Source organism: Siniperca chuatsi, linkage group LG4, assembly GCF_020085105.1.
Source record: "Siniperca chuatsi isolate FFG_IHB_CAS linkage group LG4, ASM2008510v1, whole genome shotgun sequence".
NCBI classification, from domain to species: Eukaryota; Metazoa; Chordata; class Actinopteri; order Centrarchiformes; family Sinipercidae; genus Siniperca; species Siniperca chuatsi.
The window spans coordinates 13,575,450-13,599,680 of record NC_058045.1 but is presented as its reverse complement, the minus strand read 5'-3'; the positions used below and the strand labels follow the sequence as shown (position 1 = coordinate 13,599,680).

The following is a 24,231-nucleotide window of genomic DNA, read 5'->3' as shown; positions in this document are numbered from 1 at the left end:
TTTGTCTCAGCTTAATTACAATGTTTTTATGTTTTGCATTATTGTCATTGAATACAGGCAATATTTAAAAGACACTGGGCACTACTTTCTAATAATGCATACCCATTGAAAGGGGTTTATAAGTTGTAGCTAAAGGCTTTATTAATGGTTAATTATTTACTAATGCTTTATAGATTAGTTATAGGTAATTAATAAGAACTTCACCAGAAAAAAACATCTTTTGACCATTTATATTCTGGAAAAGGGTTGCAGAGCATCTGGACCAAAATCCATATATTAACTCATTAACATTCACAACTTGATAGATTGTTGTAAAATAAAAACAACAACTTTATTAATGGCTTTCTTAACATCATAAACTACGGTTTAATTGATGGTTGTCACTTTATGACTTATTATAAAGTGAGAAACCTGTGAGTATTTATTACTGGATCACCAACATCGATTACCAACATTAACAACTGCATTGTTATCAAATAGAAACATCCAGACATGCTATTACTAAAACGTTTTAAAGGTTCTGCACACACAGGTGTTTTCAGTTATTCTGACCAATTAGACCTCTTCTCAGGTTGGAGGTGGGTCGTGGAGCTCTGATAGTAATTGCATGAGGTCACTGGACTCCATCTACCAGCAACAATCATAAAGGTGTAGTTAGCCCCACCCACACCAACAGGTGCAACAAAGCTAACAGGGAGGGAGGGAGATGTCAATCAAGCACAGTCTGTACACGCCCACACAGTCCTGAGAAGAGGACTAATAGACCTTTTTCACAGGAGACATTTAGGCATGTCATGGCAGGAAAATACAGGTGTAATAAAACAAAAATAAAAACAACTGCATTTCATCTAGATGAGCTAGTTCCATGGTCCTGCTATTGTGCATGCTGGCCCACTGGCATAGCCTACTGGGATACGTGATGGATAACAATCCATAACAAAATTAGTTTCACTTGTGCTTTTCTTGCTGTTGCAAGTCAAAATGTCTGCTGTGAGAAAGGTCTATAGGACTTTTCATAGAAGACCTTGTGACATGTCACAGTAAGAAAATTAATGCAGCTGAATTCCATTTAGCTGCTTCACTTTCACTTCAATTTGATAGGCATATATTTGGACACACAATACAGATGTTTTAGTGGTTACAGATATAAAAGGTTGGCTTGTTTATGTTTGGGAGTGTGACACTGATTGTAAATGTTTGTGTTTTTATAAATGTGTGAGGAGATGTTTTTTCTTTCGTTCTCTGTCTTTGTCTTTTTGTCAGATGATAGGTGAAGTTTGCACCTGAGAGTGTTGATCCATACAGATTCCCAGTGTGTGTTGTGTGTGTGTCTGTGTGTGTGTGTGTGTGTGTGTGTGTGTGTGTGTGTGTGTAAGTTTGGCGCAGCTTAGTCATGTGTTTGTGCATTTGGCACCACCAAAGCAGTGTTATTGCGTGAGATATCTCCAGTAAGTGTGTTTTCCACAAGAATTGTTTGGGTTGGCGCCGATACAGATACGTGTGTGTAGACCAATCACTCAGCCAGGCGATCAGTGGGCATATCCTGGTATTGTCCTGCTCAGTGTGTTTGATGGTGTCAGTCTGCAGGCACAGAGTTGTGGACAGAATGATATTCTGCCCTTTTTGACATAACCTGGCGAGGGGAGGCTTTAAGGGAAAGCCAATGACAGCTGGGCGGGGGTATGTTCTTTGCTATAAAATAGAGCTTTTGGGGTGGTTGAGTGTCTGTATGTGCGACAAAGTGTTTGACCCTCTTCTCAGTTTAGCCTATGTTTGACACAGACCATCACTGTGTCATTATGCCTTGACTGTGTGAGGTCTAAAAGTGCAACATTTGGATTCTCTGATTGTGTTGCCTTTTCTGTGCAACTCTGTGGATTAACTGAGTCTGGAGCTATGGAGGTAAGAGAACTGGAGAAAGGGGGTTTTGAAACAAGCTGTGCACAGTACACAGAGTAATGTGATATTTAGACATTAGAGGATGATGGTGATGATGATGTTACAGGTGATGATAATGGAGAGCATATATATGTATACATATATATATATACATATATATATATATATATATATATATATGTATGTGTGTGTTTCAGGTGTGTATGAGGAGGTATTTGCGAGAAATTTGGGTTCTCCTGCATTTGACAGGTGAGTTTGACATCAGAGCATGTCCAAATGCTTTTTGGTCTTTGCACTCAAAAGTCTTATAAACTATTAATATGTGAAATATTTCATATAAGATCTACCTTCAATTGCATTTTGGTGTATTTTGGGTGTGTCCAGCTTGCGTGTCAGCAATGACAGGGAGATGCAGTCTGTTCGGACGACACTACGTTCACACGTTTGATGGGGTATTATATGAGTTTCCTGGAGACTGCAGCTACCTACTGGCTGGAGACTGCAACCATCGCTCCTTCACACTGCTGGGTGACTCACACTCAGACAATTCAATAAAGAATGAAAAACAGATTTGAAATCTTAATAGCATCTGATGCTCATCCAGTATAATTCAGCGGCTTGTGCATAGCCACTGCCATGGGTTTGATTCTCAATGGAATGTGTGTGTTAAAACAGTGTATGTACTTTAGGAGTACTGTATATGAGACATTTTAAATAGGTTACTCATTTATCTTCCCTTTTTAATTTTCTGAAGATTCAAAGATCATCGTTGTTATTTCAGACTGTTTTTGTTAGTCAAAGATTTGATGTGTATGAGAAGTAAAATACATGTTGTGTTCAATCCGCAGGTGATTTTGTCAGTGGCAAAAGAACTGGAGTCACTCTGTTTCTGGGAGACGCCTTTGAGCTGCACTTGTCTGTAGACGGACGACTCTCACAAGGAGAAAAAAGGTTGAGTAATTTAAGTTGTCGTGCAAAAATCATCAATTATGTGTGTATTCATGTTGACTTGTTGCAAAATCACCCCACAGTTTAATTATGGCGAAACTTGATGTGTGTCTTCTTTTTTTGTAGACTATCTCTGCCCTATGCATCTCACGCTGTGTTTGTGGGCTCAGAGCTCGGCTTTTATAAACTCTGGAGTGAGGAATTTGGCTTCACTGTTACCATTGATATTGCAGCCAATATTGCCTTGATACTGACCAAACACCATGCCAACCACACATGTGGCCTTTGTGGCAACTTCAACTCTGTATCAGATGATGAATATACAGCTCAAGAAGGTAAGATCATGTGGGCAAAAGGGTAGAGTCAGAAGTCTGTATCTGTATGTGAATGTTTGAAAGAGGAACTTGGGAGTCTTCATTTTTACTGGAATCTAGGAAATGATTTGAGTCACCAGCACTTAGCAACAGGAAGAGTAGCAACTCAGTACAGGAAAAGATAACAAGGTAAAAGTAAGCAAGAGAAACAGTTGTGGTAGGATGAGATTAAGGAGAAATCTGTCAACCCGTTTGTGTGTTTTCAGGATTCCTAACAGAGGACAGTTATGACTTTGCAAATTCATGGGCAGTGAAGGGGGCCGATCAGTCATGTCGACGTGTCTCAAATCCCAGCCAATCCTGTAACAGCACAAAACAGACTTCAGGGGTGAGAGGACACTTTACACACACGTACATGTGGACAAATATCAGAATCAGAAATACTTTATTGATCCCCGAGGGGAAACTCTTTTGTTACAGCAGCTCGCCTAAACGTCAGTGCACACAGGAATAGAAGTAAGAGAAGCAAAAAATATAATACACTATAATACAGGTCTGAAAATAAATTAAGTACCAAGTGGATATAAGTATAAAATAAAATAAGTGTGAAGTACCAAGTGGGTTTACCGGTTGATGATAATAATATGGTATGAGGTAATAGTGCATGAACTGTCAAGTTAAGTGTAGCTTATTAAGGTTTTAATGAGACAAAGGATATTGCACAGCAGTAATAGAGGTATGAGTAATATCAATATCAATAAATAGGGAATTTTTTAACTAAAATATTGCACGGGAGTATTACACAGAATATTTCCATATGTCAAGTATTGCAGAGATGTAATGATCAATGTCCAGTTTAATGACTTAGGGTCATATAGACTGACACTTAGAGGGAGGAGTTAAAGAGTTTGATGGCCACAGGCAGGAAGGACTTCCTGTGGCGGTACTCCTTTGTTTGACCAGCACGTCATGGAGCGGATGGGAGACACTGTCCAAGATGGCATGTAGGATGGATGGAAACCGGGGTCACCGGTGCTTTGGCCCTCCGTAGATCCACAACCAGCTCCTTAGACTTTGTCGCATTGAGCTGCAGATGGTTCTGCTCACACCATGAGACAAAGTTACCCACCACAGCCCTGTACTCAGACTCCTATCACCGCTGATACATCCCACCACAGCAGAGACATCAGAAAATTTCTGAAGGTGGCAGGACTCTGTGTGGTAGCTGAAGTACGTGGTGTAGATGGTGAAGAGGAAGGGAGAGAGGACAGTCCCCTGAGGGGCCCCAGTGTTGGTGGCCACGCTGTCTGACACACAGTGCTGCAGGCGCATGTGCTGTGGTCTGCCAGTCAGGTAGTCCACAATCCAGGACACAAGGGGGGCATCCACCTGCATCGCTGCCAGCTTCTCTCCCAGCAGGGCTGGCCGGATGGTGTTGAAAGCACTGGAGAGGTCAAAAAACATGATCCTCACCGTGCTTGCCGGCTTGTCCAGGTGGGTGTGGATGCGGTTCAGCAGGAGGATGATGGCATCCTCAACTCCAAGCCGGGGCTGGTAGGCGAACTGAAGGGGGTCCAGGAGGGGTCTGACCATGGGCCGCAGCTGCTCCAGCACCAGTCTCTCCAGGGTCTTCATTATGTGGGAGGTCAGTGCCACCGGTCTGTAGTCCTTGAAACCACTGGGAAGCGGCGTCTTCGGCACAGGAACGAGGCAAGATGTCTTCCACAGAACAGGGACCCTTTGAAGACTCAGGTTGAAGACATGTTGAAGGACTCCACATAGCTGGGGGGCACAGGCCTTTAGCAACCCGGGGCTAACTCCATCGGGGTCCGCAGCCTTGTTTGAGTTGATATACATGTGAAATACATGTGTTCGGAACTTCTATAAGGTTGTTATTACATTTTACATACCGGCAAACAATCTGAAAATGGACAGAAATTTCTCTTCATAATATAAAACCTTTTATTTAAAGAAGCAGCACAATTTCATAATCTTTAATCAAAAATCTTAATACTTAAAGCCTTAACGCTCCAATGGGGAAGAGACCTCAATCTCATTAAAAAGGAACAGCTGGTAAGCAAACAGATCTGGTGTGGGTTTCAGGTGTGGGTTTCAGTTCTGTAATGTGTATACTGCAGTCTTTGTGGGTGGACTGATATGAAAAAAATCAGCCCGTTTTAGCAAGAACATTTTGTTCCACAGGAACACTCACATATGAGAGAACAGTAAAAATTAGATGTTAGTTGAAACCACCAGATGTCATCAGCATCTCCTTCACTAACTGCAAGTCTTATATATTTCCTGCATCTCTGTCTATAGAGAAGGAAATGGATGCTCTTTCAGTGTGTAACTGAGCTTCATGCAATAACTCCCAAAGTCTGACTAAGTGAGAATATTAATTTAAAAGCTAAAGATATCTTCACCGATATATCTGAGTATTTTGTTGTATAATTTCAACTGTTGCTGTTATTTACATGAGCTGACAAGACATGACAGCTCATGAATACTAACGTTTTCAGTCACAGACAACTGGGGTCTTGTTAAAGTTTGTTTCAGTTACCAAAACCTGTAACCACTAAAAGCAAACAAAAATTAACTTCACCAACTAATATGTAAATAACTATTTTCTTTTGCCTCATGTAATGGAATTCTGCTTTATTTAACCACATCGCTCACTTTAACTTAATTTTGCATGTGTGTGTGTGTTGGCGTAGATTTTGTCCAGCTGCAGTGTGTTGCAGACGTCTAGTGTGTTTCTACACTGTGCCCACCTGGTCTCTCCTGAGGCGTTCCTGTTGCTGTGTCAGGAGGAGGCGTGTCACTGTGACCAGAGAGACGGGACTGAAGACTGTTACTGTCCAATCCTGTTGGAGTACGCTCGCACGTGCCATGCCCATGGGATACTTCTTCGTGGCTGGCTGGAGGAGAGCCAGTGCTGTAAGTTTGTCAGTCAATAAGAAGGAAGTTGCAAGCTATGAAGTTACATTAATATTGTAAATATGTGTGTTTGTGTGTTCAGTTCCCAAGTGTCCAATTGGGATGCAGTACAGTGAATGCACCAAGTCTTGCTCTACAACCTGCCATAGTCTCAACATCCAGGAGGTCTGCAAAGAAGAGTGCGTGGATGGCTGTTCATGCCCTGGTAACCTCCCACTCACTATATCTCCCTCTTTCTCTCTTTCGCTCTGTTACTAGTAGTGGTAACATGGTGTGTTTGTTTTTCAGTGGGTAAGGTTTTGGATGGTAATCGCTGTGTGGAGGTATCTCAGTGTTCCTGTGTGCACATGGGACGGCATTTCCCTCCAGGAGCCACTATCTCTCAGGACTGCAACACCTGGTGAGAGAGCAACATGCATACAGAAACATGTATAAATACACAGATAGAGAAGTACTGCTATATAAGAAATACAATGCTTCCTCACTAAATTGTTTCTTTCCTGCAGTGTGTGCCGTCACGGTTCCTGGGAATGCACCAATGAAGGCTGTCCTGGTGAGAGAGATGTACAGTAGTAGTCAATGCACTGGCTTACACATTCTACTGGTAAAATAAAGTCCTGGGTTGCTCATTTCTGGCGTTATGTCTCTGTGGTCTGTGTGTAGGTGAGTGCTTGGTAGTGGGCCAGTCTCACTTCAAGACCTTTGACAACAAGTTCTTCACCTTCATTGGTCACTGTCAGTATCTGCTGGCAAGAGACTGCACAGATAGCGGGTTTTCTGTCATTATTGAGAACGTACAGGTAAACATTTTTTTTGGGGGGGGGGTGCTCTTCTCTTCCTGCCACTCGCTCTGCTTGTTATCTACAGTATTTTGCCTGTTGGTATTGTGTTTCAGTGTGCAGATGATCAGGATGCTGTGTGCACACGCTCAGTGACGCTCAGCCTGCCCTCTCTGGAAGACATGACAGTGAAGCTGAAGCATGGAGGAATTGTCTCTGTCAACAGCATGGACATCCAGACCCCAATGCATCATGGTATGCCACGTTGGCAGAATTGTGATAAGATCTACATTTTACAGTCCCTCTAAGCATATTACACTGTACTGTATATAGTATTATACTGACAATAAAGCCTGAAGTTTATGAGAGAAAATAATAACTACACTAATTATGTGTTGAAGAGGACAACACATGGGCTCAAAGCAACAACAAAAAGAAACTGTTTCCATCCTGAAAACATAAAAGACATCAGCATCTAAACATCAAATAAATATGAATCCATTTGAATATCTTTGTTGACCTGATATCTTGAGATTGGTCAATTTTGTGATCATGATTATCAGCACAATAATGTTAATCACTGGAAAGACTGTTATTTATTGCTTCAATTGTTTACATCAACCTATATATTAAATTCAGCTAATCAGTTCCCTGTGTATGCAATTTTACAGGCCGTCTGCATATCCAGAGATCTGTTCAGTCTTCTGTACGTGTAATGTTTGGAGATGACCTTCGTCTGGACTGGGATGGGCGGGGCCGCGTGCTTTTAAAGGTACAACAATTATGGAATAATGGATAAAGGTATTTTTTGGTAATAGTAGTATGTAAAAAGCAAACAATTTCTGAATTCTGTCCACCTCCCCAGCTGGGACCACAATGGGCGGGGAAGACTTGTGGTCTCTGTGGTAACTACAATGGTAACCAAGGTGATGACTTCTTGTCTGGATCTGGTCTGGTTGAGGCGGGTCCGCAGGTGTTTGGCCAATCATGGAGGATCAACGAAGACTGTGAATCCACCCACAAATACGAGACTGACCCGTGTGCCAATAACCCCAAAAGAGGTATATACACCCATATACAGTATGTGCACACATACACACATCAACACAAAAAATACAAAAAAATTTACCTTTAATCCTCCTTCCTCTTTTAGTGCATTTTGCAGAAGAGGCATGTTCGGTGATGATGGCAGACGTGTTCAGTCCATGCCACTTCCTGGTGAACCCGGGTCCGTTCCAGCAGTTCTGTCGTTACGATGTGTGTGCGTGTGTGGACGGTGAGAAGTGCCTCTGCTCTGCTCTGTCTGCCTATGCAGCTGCCTGCGCTGCCAGAGGAGTGCTGCTCAACTGGAGGTCTCCCTCACTCTGCGGTAACTCTCACACTGAACTAACTAACATGTGATCATTCATATGCACACACACTAGTAAACATAAAAACATTTAATTCCATTTTTAGACAAAAGACAGCATTGCAGAGCAAATGCAAAAGTCAATAATAATCTGGGTAAGCCATAACTTTAAGTAGGTGAAGATCAAGACATCAGCACCACATACAAATCTGAATATGAATAACAACAGTCATTACAAGCAACAAAAAGCTATCACAATTCCAGGGACAGTTAAGTGGGTACACAGCTTAACTGAGAATCGATCCCTAACCCTCCCCTGATTTGATTTTGTCAGAGCTGGAGTGCACTGGAGGCCAGGTGTATGAGGCCTGTGGGAGTGTGTGTGACCGGACGTGCCGTGCTCTGTCTGGGGCTGAGGCAGGCTGTGAGGGGGAGAGGGTGTGTGAGGAGGGCTGTTTTTGTCCTGCGGGAAAGTACCTGAGCGACTCTGGAGAATGTGTGACAGCCAACCTGTGCACTTGCCTGCATGATGGACAGCTCTACCAGCCAAATGACATCTATGCAGATCACAACAGCATCTGGTCAGTGACTGTGCATGTGGATACTCAAAATAATACTAATTATAATATGCTAATAGACATTGCATTTCATAGATAAACTTTCAATGTTTGTGTGTTTTTTCTTTGCTTGTGTGTGTAGCTACTGTGAGAATGGGTCCATGCGCTGCAGCTCCCCTGAAATTAGCACTTTACTGTCTGACCTCTTTAATGACGATGACCTGGCACCATCCAGAGGTACAATTTCAGTATTTTACAGCATTAACTAACTTCATGTAACCCAACTTCATATTAGTGTTTGTTTTTGTGCATGCAGAGCGCCGGTCAGCGCAGTGCCCTCCTCCACTCGTCCGTGCAGAGTGTGATGCAGGAGAAAAAGGCCTGGAGTGTGCCAGAACCTGCCAGAATCTGGATCTGCCCTGTGTCAGTCTCGCCTGCATCCCTGGCTGCCTCTGTCCACCTGGCACAGTAGGTGGTGTGTTATCTTTGTATGTGTGTGTGTGTGTGTGTGTGTGTGTGTGTGTGATGTAGATAAAGCACCAAACATCTAAAATTGATCATGCTGATTAAGTAGCGGATTGATTTCAGGTACGTCATCGCAGAGACTGCATTGCACCAGAACAGTGTCCCTGTTACCATAACAACAGGCCATATGCATCAGGACAGACCATCTCTGTGGACTGCAACACCTGGTGAAATGATTGTTTGCATACATGGTTCTGAAGGGGAGTACCTGCACTGTACTTGCTTAACAGGCTTTCTCGATGTGTTTCACAGTGTGTGTGAGAACAGGAAGTGGCGCTGCACAGAGAAGGTGTGTGATGGTGTGTGCAGCACTGTGGGGGAGGGGCATTACATCAGTTTTGATGGCCTCAAATATTCCTTCCCTGGCCTCTGCCAATATGTCCTGGTCCAGGTAAGAGACAGAGAGATCCAAAAAGATTTCCAGGGTGGATTGCACAGTACACTGGCGTGAAAACTGAAAAATGCTATATGCATTCATTTAATTTAATCTCTCTATCCTTTTCCTACTTTTGTCTTCTTCTACTTTCACTATCAATAGGATATGTGTAACGGAGAAGAGGGTTCATTCAGAGTGCTGGTGGAGAATGAAGCCTGTGGAATTGTGGGACATCACTGTGCAAAAGCTATCACGATCTTCTACCAGGGAGGGTTGATTGTAATGCAACATGGAGAGGTAACACACTCACAAACACACACATACCCATATTGTACAGTACCAACTCACATACGCACGTGTAGGTAATGGATTTAAAAGACAATAAAAATATAGTTGCAGTGGTGAAAAAAAATGTGAGACATGGAACATAACTTACATATAACATTACATTGCAACAAGCTTGACAAATAAGATGTCACAATAAAGGTTTCCTTCCTAAAACGCAACTCAAGTTTTTTATAATCATGCAACCAGAAGGAATCATCAGAAATGAAGAACATTTTATTAAAACATGTAGCCCTTATTGTATAATAATCAATAAAACATGAAATGGACTTTGTTTGCAGAGACCCTTAAACCTGCCTGTTTCTATAGCTAATGGTGATGTACCTGAACGTAACTGTGAACACAGATCTTTGACTAAATTCGGCTTCACATAAGACTCTGCGCTGTAGTTGTCTTTCATGAAACAGTATGTTTGTAATTTAGGTATGTATATGTACTGTACATGCATAGTAGCTATGCGCCAATGAGCATGTGCACAACTTGAGCTCCTTATCTGATTATTCACTTGTGAGCAAGTGATGCCTTTTGCATAAAATTTGAATATAAACCATAAAAGAATTGCAATTTGTAAAGCAGCAAACTTCATCACACAGAACTAAAGGTCGACCTCTCTGTCAGATGTCTGACACATTCATAACTTATACTCTGCTTTACAGTCTGACAATCTGACTCAGTCTTGTAACTTTTCAGACTTGACCTGTGAGTATCCCATATGCATCCATCTTTCTCTCTTGCAGGTGAAGATGAAGCGGCCGGTAGTACAAGGCTCACAGGTGGAGATTGTGCAATCTGGTCAATTTTACACTCTGCTGCTCGGGAAACACATTTCCCTCAGCTGGGACAAGGGAACTCGCCTCCTGGTTCACATCTCAGCCGCATACAGGGTACTAATGTATTATAACATTACTTTTGACTGATTTATCCTTGTTTATTTTATTTACATTATTTTATATTAAACATGTCCTTGTTGTTGCATACATTTTATTGTGTGTAGAACCGGGTGTGCGGTCTGTGTGGTAATTTTGATGGGAACGTTAACAACGACTTGATGAGCAGTAATAACCAGCTGGAGGTGGACTTCTCACACTTTGGGAACTCCTGGAAGGTTCTTCCCAGCTGTGCTGATGTAACACAGGTAAAGTCCACTCTTACATTAAAGGGTTGGTTTGCTCAAATTACAAAATAGCGTATTTTCTCCCTAGCTTTGGTTTTATATTATTTATATCCATCTCTGAGATTTCTCCCCCACTATGATACAGTGGAGGTGAATGAAATTTTGTTTATATTGCTCACAGCATTTAAAAATTCATTACATTATTTATTTTCAAGATTTAACTGCAGCATGTCTTTCCAGACACAATGTTACACTGGATAAGCAACAATCTTCACTGTGAACAGTTTTCATTGTACCCAAGAAATTGTCGCTGGAAGTTTTACATGTTTCAAACTATTAAACAAAAAATGTATTGCATCCCATAGACACACATTAGAAATGTATTGAGACCTGTCTTGTAGTAGAGTTAAGGATCTGCTGTGAAATTCAGTACAGCCTGAAAAACTGGTAAAGGTAAGTAGGGGTTTAAGAAAATATTGATAGACTTGAGCACATATCTTTCCTTTGCTCGGATTGCACACAAAGTAGTGCTATGATGTATGATGTTACAGGGACTGTGATAAATACAAATGCAGATTCCCCCCGAAAATCAGAATATATCACCTTGCTTACAGTATCGCAATATATTGAATCTAACCCCTATATCATGATACGTATCGTCTCTCCAGATTCTTGCCAATACACAGCCCTAGTGCTATACCGTGTCTGGGCCTGTGAAGGAAAATTTACGGCCAGATCTGTTAATATGACTTAGATGTGGCTATATAGAGTAAGGTTCCATACATGGTCCAGATCTGGAGCACTTAGGACCATAGACTTTTTGTTGTTTGTGGGCAAGTTATAAGTATACCAGGTGGGCTGTCAATGATTTGATAACAAATGAAGCTGACTACATGTTTAGTGTGATGGATTACCTACCTCAGGCAAGTCTGTGACTGTTGACTTTGGTACCATACTAACAGTGGTTGCCTGGAAGGTTTGAGATCATGATTTGGAAAATTATTTGCATCATCATGTAAAGTATGCATGATGTGTGACTAACTAATAACTAAGACATTCTACAGTACATTAAGAAAGAGATAAACACTGTCACACTAAGTTTGTTTGTGGCCTTGTGTGTATAGATACCCGCTCCTTGCAGCGACAACATTGTCAAGTTGGTAACAGTTGAGCAGTCGTGTCGTGTGATCACTGGTCCTCTCTTTAAAGAATGCAACAGCCAGGTAAGTGTAATTACACACTTGATATACCATGACACCACATGCATTGTTAGGTTCATGCACTTGGTCCTCTCTTAACCTATTCTTGTATGTCTCTAGGTGGAAGCACAGCCATATGTAGAGATGTGTGTGGAGGCAGCATGCTCTTGTCCATCAGTGGGCGACTGTGCGTGTTTCTGTGATGTCATTGCGGCCTATGCTCAGGCCTGTTCAGAGAGGGGTGTATCCATCAGCTGGAGATCCAATGATCTTTGCCGTGAGTGTGAAGAAATTCTGTATGATGTTATTGCAACATGTTATTTTCTGGCTGAAATACACACACAAACAGACAGTGTCTCTCAATATATAATAATAATAATTAAAGAATTCTGTCTGAAACACAAGTCATCTCCCGTGCACCTCTGCTCCTTTTTAAACTACTCTTAAAGCTAGTGTAGCTAGTGTTATGTTTTTCAGAAGCATTTTTTGTTATATTTATATTGAGTTGAAAACAATAAAAATTAAAGTAATAAAAAGAGGAAATGATTGGCTGGTCTACCTGCCTATCTACTGACCTACCTACTTACCTGCCTACCTGCACACACTCTGCCTGTTCACTCACTGCGCATGAAACTGTGTTTTGGGGGAGTGGCTGTGGAGGGAGGCCTGAAAGGGGGGTGGGATTTTTTCAGTTGGATGATCTAGCTGTCAATTGGTAGTTTCTCCAACTTTACCTACCCTAGCTTTAATGGTAGAGTTGAAAAAATGTACTTTACTCTCTGCATTTCTGAATAGTTTATTATACAGGTCACAGATCATATTTATCTTGACGAAAGAGACCGATATAGTCAGGATTGGTCAAACGCAGAGGCCAAATTTTGTCTTCTGTTGAACTTTTGTTTCCTTAGCCATGAGCTGTGAGGAGTTGAACCCCAAGAGCCCAGGTTTAGGGGAGGAGTTATGCCAGTGGAGGTATAATACTTGTGGCCCTGCCTGTCCAATCACCTGCCAGCACCCAGATCCCCTCCACTGTTCGCTCACATGTGTGGAAGGTTGCCATGCCTACTGCCCCCCAGGTGCCAAAAATACTCACTGGACATACAACACTCTCAAACACAAAATATTTGCACATGCAATCTCTAAATACAGTACAATACATATAATTGGATACATTCTTGTATATACATTCAAATAGTGTGGGTGAGTTTAACTTTAACCTTGTTTTTCTTAGGCCAACTGCTGGATGAGGTGGCCATGCGTTGTGTAGATCCCTCTCAGTGTAAGGTGTGTATCCATGAGGGTCAGAGAATCTCCCATGGCAACAAGGTCATCCTGAACCACAATGACCCCGACCACTGCAAGATATGGTACTGCTGCATCAGAACACTTAGCAACAAGTCTGGATATTTTGGATTTGTAATTAATGCTTTGAAAAGATTATTTGCACATTTAAAATGCTTTGTTTTTCTTTTCTGAAGTCACTGTGACAACAACACCCTGAGCTGTGAAGTTTGCACCTCCTTCACCATGTTCACCACTCCCACACCAACACCTGCCTATGCCACCTTCACGACCCTTCCCTTCACCACCTTGATGCCTGAGGACACATGTGACCGCGCCATGGATCTGGCATTCCTATTGGATGGTTCAGAAGCCCTGAACGAAGACGAATTTCAGGCAACCAAAGAGTTTATACTGGGAGTGGTTGAACGATTCCGCATGGGCTCAGCTCACACTCGAGCCACAGTGCTGCTTTACCACTCTGGAGTCAAAACATATGACCTGCAGGTAGATAGACATATATTGTATATGCGTGACACAGCAAAGCGTGTATTCTTGCACAAATATGCAGTGCTGCATTAAGCATTCTGTAGAATAATACTTCATTGATCAAATTTAGTTCAGAAATAAGCTGCTTTGCTGACTCACAGAAACTGAATGTCATAGTAAAGGTCTACACCCGGTTACTTGATCTTCCTGTTTTTCTCCCTCATTTATACCTGTAGGTTCAGAAGTGGTTATTTAAGAAGACCGTGCATGATCTGCATTACACAGGAGGAGATGCAGCCTTCTTGGATGAGGCTGTCAAGTATCTCGTTATCAACATCTATGACAAGAACAAGCGTGAGAATGCTGGCCGTGTTGCCATCATCTTGACCGCTAGTGCCAACCCTCGCCCCGTCCGTGCCATCACCAAGATGCTCCGCAAGAAAGCCATCACCACCCTGACAGTGGCATTGGGTCCTGGGGTAAACATGGGGCAGATTAATGACATCACCAAGGCTAACCCAGAAAACAGGGCCTATGTGCTTAGTAGCACAGGTGAGCTGCCTGATCGTCTGTTAGAGCTGACAGATTATCTCTGCACCTTGGGGATGGAGCCCGAGGTGGCAAAACCTCCAACGCCAAAGACCACTCTAGGTAAAACTCGCCAGATCGTGACCACCACAACCTTGGCTCCTCGTTTGGAGCCCAACCCCACACACCACCTCTCCACCACCCCTACGTCCATCACCACATCGCCATCTTCCATCTCTCCCGCCAAGGATGTGACATTCATCCTGGAAGGCTCTGATTCAGTTGGTGAGGTCAACTTTAACAAGTCGCTCCACTTCCTGGAGGAAGTTATCTCACAGCTGATAGAGGAGGAGGAGTTAATTCGTATCACTGTGATCCAGTACTCAGTAACGGTCACTGTGGAGATCAGTCGGTGGGAGCTGAGGCGGCAGAGGACCCAGCTGCTGCAAAGACTGAGGGAGATTCATTGGAGGGGTGGAAATAAGACGAACACAGGTTCAGCTGTCACTACGACTTTTCAAGAAATGGCTACAGTCCAGTCTTCACATGGTCCCACCCCTCCACAGCTGGTCTTCCTTGTGACAGAAAATCCACCTACTGACACAGTGACACGCCCGCCATCTACGAGCACCCACACGCACGTGTATCCCATTGGCGTTGGACCAAAAGTACGTGAGATTGACTTGCTACCATTCAGCTCCCCTCAGCGCCCGCTGATGGTTGATGACTACAACCGTCTGACGACCCTGGTCCATCGTGTAGTCAATATCACACACACCACAGTCAGGCCCCGCTCTCCTACACTGCCACCCCTGGTCCTCCCAACGCTCTCCAGCCTACCACCCTCAGGTACAGAAGACACACTAATTTCAATCATTTAGTCCACAAGGAGTCCTTAGCCTATATTAATTTGTGAGCATATCTTTGCACAGTGCCATGTAAGAAGCCTGTGGATGTGCTGTTCCTGTTGAAGGCTGGAGAGCAGATTGAGGACATGAAGACATTTGTGAAAGCTTTCATCAATAATGCTGACATAGGTAGGTGTGACCCAGCCCCTAAATACCCTACTACATTTTTAATGTAATGTGCATTGTAATTTACTGATGTGTAGTATTTTTATTAGTTCTGCCTGAGACAGATACGCCTTGGGAAAAGAATGCTCTGATTCAATTTTGATAATTACCTGGAGCTGGGAGTGGTGTTTCCAAATAATTTCAAAGTGTATGCCTTAAGGGTCAAAAATGTATTTAGCAACAGCAATTTAGATAATTACTAAGTAAGTGTTGTGTGGTATCCCAGTGTTTTCTAGTCATTTATTTAGATAGTGGGAAACAAGTTAGGAACACAGAGTAAAGAAAACATTTCAGTTGCAGCTAACATGTCGTTTCAAAGGTGAGCTTGAGAACATTTTTAGGATTTTTACATGGCATTAAGATACAGTGATTAAACTCCTTGTTTATGTGTGCAGGGCTGAATGGCACTCAGGTGAGTGTGGTTCAGTATGGAGACACCAACACAGCAGAGCTCACCTGGGGGGATGAACAGAGCAAATCCCACCTTCTGAACCTGGTGGAGAGCATGCCGAGAAGGACCACCGCTGCCCCTGCACTAGGTATTGGACACCAATGTGTGGAAACACATTAAAGCAGACACACACTCACACACAGGCTCACTGTCCTATCTTTCTGCAGGCTCTGCGCTGCGATTCGCTGTGCAGACAGCCATCTCGCCAGTCAGTGGTGGAAGAGTCGGTGTAGCCAAGGCTGTGGTGATGCTGGTGACTGACAAATCAGCTGATGATGTCAAAGAAGCAGCTAATGAGGCACTGGCAGCAGGTAATTAAGTCACCACTGACATGATTAACCTCAGTTCAAAATTCAGTTGGCATTTTTCCATCCTCCATCTTCTTCTGTCACAGATCTGCTGTAGTTTCACTGATAAAAGTCTCCTCCCTCAGGTGTGTCAGTGTTCCCCATCGGGGTGGGACCAGGCTATGACAGGAGTGAGCTTAGTGTGCTTGGTCACCATGGCAACCAAGACAACTCTCTGCACTTGAACAGCATGGATCAGTTGCTGATGTTGCTGACTCTGGACCATGGCTACACAGAGAGAATCTGCAGAGGTGCTTACAGACACACACACACACACACACACACACACACACACACACACATACAGTAAAAATGATTAATTCTAAGAAATAAATCTGTTCTTTAGTATAGTTTCAATAATAATACATTTATGATGATGGTGATAATTAATCATAATGATGATAATGATTGTTATTATTATGATTTGCTTTGCAGCTGGTCCACCAGGACTGTGTGTTGATGATAATGGAAATGAGAGAAAGGTGAGTAATGTCTGCTGAGGTTGAATAGAAGTTACAGCAGCCACCTTTTACAGCTATTACAGCATCACTAATAAATTGTGTATCTCTCTGTTAATGTGTTTCAGCCTGGTGAGTCATGGCTACTGGAGGACGGCTGCCACTCTCTTCTGTGCCATCCCAGTGGGGCAGTGACGGTACAGAACCACAAAGTCAGCTGTGACAGACTGGAGCCGCCAGCCTGCAGAAACAACATGCCACCTGTCAGAGTCCAGGAGACCTGTGGCTGCCACTGGGAATGCCCTTGTATGTACATCAAAAGGATGAAATAGCTACTGAAGTTTCTAGCATCATATTTAGCCTGTCTATATTAAGTGCACATCATTTCCCACTTGGGCTGTTAACAATGAATGCTGGAGGCTTGCATTCCAGTCTATTTATACTGACTATTAACAGATCACATGTTTCTGGCTCCTGTGCAAACACTCTCTTCTTCCTGCCTGGTTTGTGTTGACAGGCATGTGTATGGGCAGCTCCACCAATCATGTGGTGAGGTTTGACGGCTTGGCGCTTAGGCTGGATGGGGAGGGTTTGTGCTCCTACGCACTTCTCACTGTCAGCAGAGGCATCAGTGAAGGGTCAGAGGTCAAACTCCACAGTGGACCTTGTCAGGACTCAGCGAATTACAACCAGGTCTGCATGAAAGCCATGGAGGTGATCCATGGAACGCATAGACTGCTGCTGAAGGATGATATGACGGTAAGTTACGTGTGTTGCTGGTCAGGATACCTGCACTGACACAAAAATTGATCATTATGTGTGAGTCTATAAAGGGTTATTTACTAACTGTGTGTATATGTGTTTGTTTGAGCAGGCAGTGATTGATCGGGAAGAACTTGCACTGCCATGGCGGTACGCTGGCATAGAGTTGGTGCGTTATGGAGGAGTGATGCTGCAGCTTAAGTCAGACCACGGCTATGTCCTGACTTTTACTCCTCAGAGCAATGAGTTTACCATCACACTGCTCAGCTCCTCCACCACTGGCCAAACTGCTGGACTCTGCGGTAATATAAATACAGATCCATTTATTCAAAACTGTAAAAAGAGTCATCCCTGTTTGTCTCTCTTTATTTGCTTCTGACCTCTGTTCTCTCTATATCTTTCTTCCAGGTGCCTGTGGGGAAGAAAAGTTTAACGTCCTTTCTCTCCGTAATGGCAGCTCGACCACTGACCAGCCAGCCTTCATCTCGGACTGGACTGTAGCTGTAGATGACAGTGTGTGTCTGCCAAAGCGGAGAGCATTGTGTGTGTCTGGAGCAGCGATGGGATGTCAGGCCCTGCGATCTGAGGTGTTTGAACCGTGCCATGCGCACATTCCTGTTCAGGTGTTCCTTGCCAAGTGTGAGGAGCAGGCATGTGAGGAGTCAGATGTGTGCGAGCTCATTTCTGCCTACGCACGCCTCTGTAGACAGAGAGGTGTGTGCGTGGACTGGAGGAGCCCCCACCTCTGCCGTAAGTCAGTTTTTGATGTGTGGATGTGTATATGTTTCATTTTACTTGCTGCAGTGGGCACGTTTTAAGACCCAATCTGAGCCAAAACTTAAACTTTAGCCTGATCTCTGTGTTACAGCATTACGGTGCCCCAGCTCCATGGAGTATGATGCATGTCGGACAGGGTGTGTAGAGGACTGTGGTAGCATACAGACGTTGCCAGGCGACTGGTCGGTTGCCAGGGGTAACGAGTCCTCCTGTATGGACACACCTACTGAGGGCTGTTTCTGTACTGGAGGGACGGTTTTGCATCACGGACGGTGTGTATCACCAGAAGCATGCAGGCAGTGTGTAGACCATCATGGACACACATATATGGTGAGACACATGAGAAGACAAGAAAAATATGACTGAATGTGTGAGGGAATGATGCAAAATCTAAATCAACTTCTTAATTAAAGAAACACATGCTAATAGAATTAGATGGGGCAACCATTGAAGTGTTCGCAATTAAAGTGTGCTGTGAGCTCCCTCTAGTGTTTAGCTCTAATATAACCAAATACTGCACTAAAGAATTAACATGCTTTTATTTGTTTGTACAGTATCTGCAGAGTTGGGTACCAGATGAGAACCCATGTTTAATTTGCATGTGTTTGGACCAACAACACATCAACTGCACTGCCCGGCCCTGCAATGACATCAAAGGCAAGCACCCCTTCTGTTACTGCTTCGTATGCTCTCACAGTAGTATCTTTTATCTGTTTTTGCTAAAACATGAATTATATTACCACTGTTACATTATGGGTTTAGATGTAACAATTTAACAATTAATCATCTACAGCTCCAGTGTGTGGACCCTGTGAGATACTGAGGGAGAAGAGAGAGTCTAAATGCTGCCCAGAGTTTGAGTGTGGTATGTAAAAAAAAACTATGTGTCATTACAATGTTTCTATTTTCACATTCAATATTACAATAGCCTCATCGAATGAGAGTGGGAAGAACAGACCAGTTAGTGTACAGTTTAAGCACTGTGTGTGTGTGTGTGTGTGTGTGTGTGTGCATGTGTGTGTGTGTGTGTGTGTGTGTGTGTGTGTGTGTGTGTGTGTGTGTGTGTGTGTGTGTGTGAAACTAATGTCTGATATCTTAGATATGTATAGATATTGGAAGGTTGGTGCTGAACAACAGAATATATTGCTCAAACATCAGAGCCCTAATGCAACAAAATTAAATGTAAAAGTTGATTTTTTGGCATTGACAAATTAATAAACCTCTACCTCCTTAATATTGAAAAAAACATTAAAGCTAATTAGATCTGGATAAACATTTTTCAGTGCTCTGTATTTATCAGGCACTTGCATCACAGAGTGTATATCCTATCCAACAGCAACAAACTGTCTCACTCTGTGATTTTTCAGTGTGTGATCTGGTGAGTTGTGACCTGCCTGAAGTGCCCCGCTGTGAGGATGGTCAGACTGTGGTTCTGAAAAACCCTGGGGAATGTCAGCCTATACATGAGTGCGGTAGGCCATTTACACAGTCTCTGTGATGTTCGAGCTCTGCTTTGCTCTGGCACACACACACAGACATGAAACAGAGCGCACATCCACGTGATCTCTTTTTACATGTTTCTTTTCATCTCTTTTCCCTCTCAGTCTGCAAAAGGGAAGAGTGCCCTCTTCAAGCTCCCCCCGCTTGTCCCGCACATCGCCAGCTGTCAGTGAAAAAGACAAAGTGCTGTGACGTGTTCGAATGTGGGTGCAACTGCCAGAACTCCACCCACGCCTGCCCTGCTGGGTTTGTCACATCCTCCTCTACCAACGACTGTGGCTGCACAGAAACCCACTGCCTGCCAGACGAGGTGAGTGTGTGTTTGGATGCATCAGTTGCATAAATGTTTGTGCTGTTACTGGTTAAACTATCCTGTTTTCTTATTGTGTGTCTCTCCAGGTGTGTGTGGTTGGTGGCGTGGTTCACCCAGTGGGGAGCCAATGGGAGAAAGGGTGCGAGAAGTGCAGTTGCACCGAGCTACAGGACAAAGACACGTCGCTGCACATTGCTCAGTGTACCCCGCCTGTGTGTGATCGAACCTGCCCTCGGGTAAGACACACACACAAAAACACCAAACATACACATTTGCATTATGCGTCTATAACCATTAATTTCTTATATATTTCAGGGCTCCACATACACTCCATCAACAGGAGAATGCTGTGGAAAGTGCACACCAACCAGCTGTGTGGAGTCAGTGGGAGAGATGCGAGGGGACACACTGATTGGGGGAAGCCTCAGACATGTATGTGTGTAGAGAAATCATACATGCCTAAATAATATAGGCAAACCATTCTTAGTTGTTATCCTTTTCCTGTAATTGTCAATGTAGCGACCTGCATGGCAAACCCCACTGCTTTGGTTATGACAAATGTATTTTTTCTCCCACAGTAGAATCTGTAGAATTTTATACACAAGTTAATGTGTTTTTTAAATAACAATCACTCTGCTCAGGCAATAAATTTCTGGCTGTATGTGCAGAAAAAAAGACAAATGTATATTGTCGATGCAGCTGTTTCTCTCTTAGTTGATTTTAATCTCATATCTGTCTGTTTATAGGTGGGAGATGTATGGCGGTCTCCACATGAAAAGTGTGTGTTACATCAGTGTGTGAAAGTGAAAGACGACGTGTTCATCTCTGCAACAAACGTCAGCTGCTCTGGGATGAACGTTCCGTCCTGCCCGCTGGGAACAGAGTTACGTTGTGACACCCAGGATTGCTGCCCCCGCTGCCACTGCGGTAAACACACATACATACACAATTACACACATAGGAAAATATAGGCAGAAAATGAGTTAGGAGACCGCCTTCAACTAGCAGGCACGATTTCAAATGTCTGAATCGTCAAGCTTTCACTCCACTAACTTTCCCTTTAATGATATCGCACACACACTGTTTACATACCAAGTTGCAGTTGCAGTGTCTGTCCAGCAGATGACTCTCTCATATTGGTGTCATCCCAGAGCTGGTTATCCTGATCTGACCTGACAAAGCCTGGGCTTTAATATATTGTGTAATGCAGGCAATACAATATTTGTGATTTTCTTTCTACAGCTCCTATGGATGCCTGTGTCCTCAACCACACTGTGATAGGAGTAAGTCATTCAGAAAAGCAGCACTCTTGTTTCATATTTGAACATTTTGAATGGTGCTTTCAGTGCTCCATCTGGATCTGTGTGTGTTTGTGCAGGCAGGGGAGAGGCTGATGGTGGATGTGTGTACACACTGTGAGTGTATGGTGGAGGATGGTGCTGTGCGGAAATACAGACTGTCCTGCAGAAGAATCAGCTGTCCCACTTGCCCCATGGTAACCATCATCCCGTCATTTTTTTTATTATCACCATTATCATTTGTCATCATCATCATCATGACTAACCAATAAATTCAAACGCCCATCATTTTCATCAAAGAGTCTCTATTCCACTGACCACATTCCCTCCCTGCTCATCATTAAATTGTGGCCACATTGTTTCCCATGATTCACTCCATTCACAGTGGTAAGTAGTGAATTATTTATTTGCACAAAAGGCTCCAGGAAAATGTACGTCTTTGTGTTTACAGTCCTGATGTCTTCCTATATGAACTAACATTCAGTACTAACCACAATGTTTTCAGGGATACACTCTGCAGAAGGAGGAAGATGCTTGCTGTGGTCAATGTGTTCCCACTGCCTGCTTCATGCAAAAGCCAGATGGAAAACTGATCAGTCTGCCGGTAGGTGCTTTTCAGAAAAGACGATTCCTTGCTCATGAACCCTGTCACACACAAAGAATGCAGACATACTGTAGCACTCATTTACTGTTGCAAGAAAACTTCATAATGATGATGATGATGATGATGATGATTATATACATCATCCAGCTGGTTTCAGCACCACACTATACTCTGCAATGCTATACTATACTGTAACATATTATACTATGCTATGCTTTACCACACTACACTACACTACACTATACCACACTGTTATACTATACTATAAAATACTGTTCTGTGTAATGATGTACTATGTTATGCTATACTATACCAAACTAAACTATGCTATACTCAACTATACTATGCTATACTTATGTATACTATGCAATTCTTTACCACACTATACTATACTTCATTATACAATGCTATACTATACTATAATAATCTCTACTATACAAAACTGTACTGTACTTCAATATATTATTCTATACTTTACTGTACTACACTATATGATACTATACTATCCTATGCTATGCTATGCTATGCTATACTATACTTTACTATGCTATACTATATTTTATTATTATATACTATACTGTGCGATAGTATGTTATACTATTCTATACTATATTACACTACTATATTATTCCATACTGTTATGTTATACTATACTATGTTATATTACTGTATACTATACTATACCATACTTATTCCTTGGATCAATAGGGTACTGTTGCCAAAATAAAAAAACAGACATGGTCCTATAATATTTGTCTTCATTCGTATACTGTATTGCATTTCAAAATGGAGAGAACGGCTTTTAAGCCGTAGGGATGGACAAAAATACTGTATGTATGCCTCTCTCCCTCCAGGTGAACACCACTAGCGAGGACGGTTGCAACCTGTATACCTGTGGTGTAAACAGTAAAGGAGATATTGTCCTGCAGACCAGAGTGACCACCTGCCCTCCTTTTAACCGCCAAGCTTGCCTGGACCAGGGGGTATGACCGTTACACAAACTGCCCTCTATCCATCTCACACCTACACTTCTGTATCTGCCACACATTTGTATTAAAATGTTCTCTCCTGTTTGTTTTCAGGGGAAAGTCAGCAAAATTGGAACAACCTGCTGTGAGCTGTGTAAGTAGAGCTGTGCCCTCTGCAAGACTGGTACACTATTTTGAAAAATCTGGACACTCTGATTTTAATAAGAGTGTGTGCGTGTATGAAGGTATGGAGCCAGAGTGTCGGAGGACAGTGGGAATACTTAACTACATCAAAGTGGATGATTGCCAATCAGAGAACCAGGTAGAATTGCAATACTGTGAGGTAAGAGACTACACACACACACACACACACACACACACACACACACACACACACACACACACACACACACTTATTTAAGGATGATTAATACTTTCAACCCCTAGGATTAGCCTACAAAGTTCAATGAAATCATAACACTGTCCCTCACCATCCCACCTTTTCTGTCTCTCCCTGTGGTGCTGTCCATCTGCCATCTGTCTGTCTGTCTGTCAGGGCAAATGTCGCAGTAAGTCCATGTACTCCCTGGAGAGGGCCGCTGTGGAGCAGGAGTGTGTGTGCTGTGCTGCTGTGGAGACGGAGCCTCTCAATGTTCCCGTTCTGTGTGCCAATGGCACTCATAGCCACCACACTGTCCTGTCTGTCACAGCATGCGACTGTCTGTCCAAACACTGCACTTAGAAAGAGAGAGAGAGAGTATATAAATGCAGATGGTATGTGTGTATTCAAGTAAAATGTACTCATAAAAAATAACAACACAGATAACAATAAAACAAACCAGTTTCTGTAAGCACTACTTTTTTTGCCTGTTTTATTGAATATTCCTATTGAAATGCATGGATCGTTTAAAAGTGATACAAGATTTTCTGATTTTCTTTTTCATCAGGTGTCTCATATTACTTACGAATTTGAAACAAATTTGAAACATCAATCTATCACATTTCAATGAAATTAACATAAACAAAACAGTGGTGGAATGT

The 24,231-nt window shown here is 42.8% G+C and overlaps 1 protein-coding gene across 3 annotated transcripts; it reads left to right on the top strand.

The window, feature by feature from the left end:
• Positions 1 to 1,652: 1,652 nt before the first annotated feature.
• Positions 1,653 to 24,047, top strand: vwf (von Willebrand factor). 3 transcript variants are annotated; one of them, XM_044193684.1, is made up of 53 exons: positions 1,653 to 1,902; positions 2,097 to 2,148; positions 2,284 to 2,427; positions 2,748 to 2,850; positions 2,974 to 3,182; positions 3,428 to 3,549; positions 5,876 to 6,098; positions 6,181 to 6,303; positions 6,387 to 6,498; positions 6,605 to 6,651; positions 6,762 to 6,898; positions 6,994 to 7,132; positions 7,549 to 7,649; positions 7,743 to 7,938; positions 8,031 to 8,246; positions 8,560 to 8,806; positions 8,925 to 9,019; positions 9,099 to 9,250; positions 9,371 to 9,474; positions 9,560 to 9,698; positions 9,846 to 9,980; positions 10,766 to 10,912; positions 11,023 to 11,163; positions 12,267 to 12,365; positions 12,462 to 12,618; positions 13,250 to 13,417; positions 13,573 to 13,708; positions 13,820 to 14,129; positions 14,348 to 15,488; positions 15,572 to 15,676; positions 16,108 to 16,251; positions 16,331 to 16,474; positions 16,597 to 16,761; positions 16,946 to 16,992; positions 17,097 to 17,274; positions 17,486 to 17,727; positions 17,843 to 18,032; positions 18,139 to 18,480; positions 18,599 to 18,837; positions 19,062 to 19,164; positions 19,301 to 19,372; positions 19,875 to 19,979; positions 20,112 to 20,317; positions 20,407 to 20,556; positions 20,636 to 20,752; positions 21,067 to 21,247; positions 21,563 to 21,603; positions 21,699 to 21,815; positions 22,124 to 22,222; positions 23,077 to 23,205; positions 23,305 to 23,344; positions 23,436 to 23,533; positions 23,747 to 24,047. In XM_044193684.1, the coding sequence occupies exons 1-53, from the start codon at positions 1,897 to 1,899 to the stop codon at positions 23,930 to 23,932; spliced, it is 8,541 nt and encodes a 2,846-aa protein (XP_044049619.1). In that variant the 5' UTR covers positions 1,653 to 1,896; the 3' UTR covers positions 23,933 to 24,047. The 3 variants fall into 3 exon arrangements, with proteins under 3 accessions (XP_044049619.1, XP_044049620.1, XP_044049621.1); XM_044193685.1 differs by lacking the exon at positions 2,097 to 2,148; XM_044193686.1 differs by lacking the exons at positions 1,653 to 1,902; positions 2,097 to 2,148; positions 2,284 to 2,427; positions 2,748 to 2,850; positions 3,428 to 3,549 and having other exon boundaries at positions 2,978 to 3,182.
• The last annotated feature ends 184 nt before the right edge of the window (positions 24,048 to 24,231 follow it).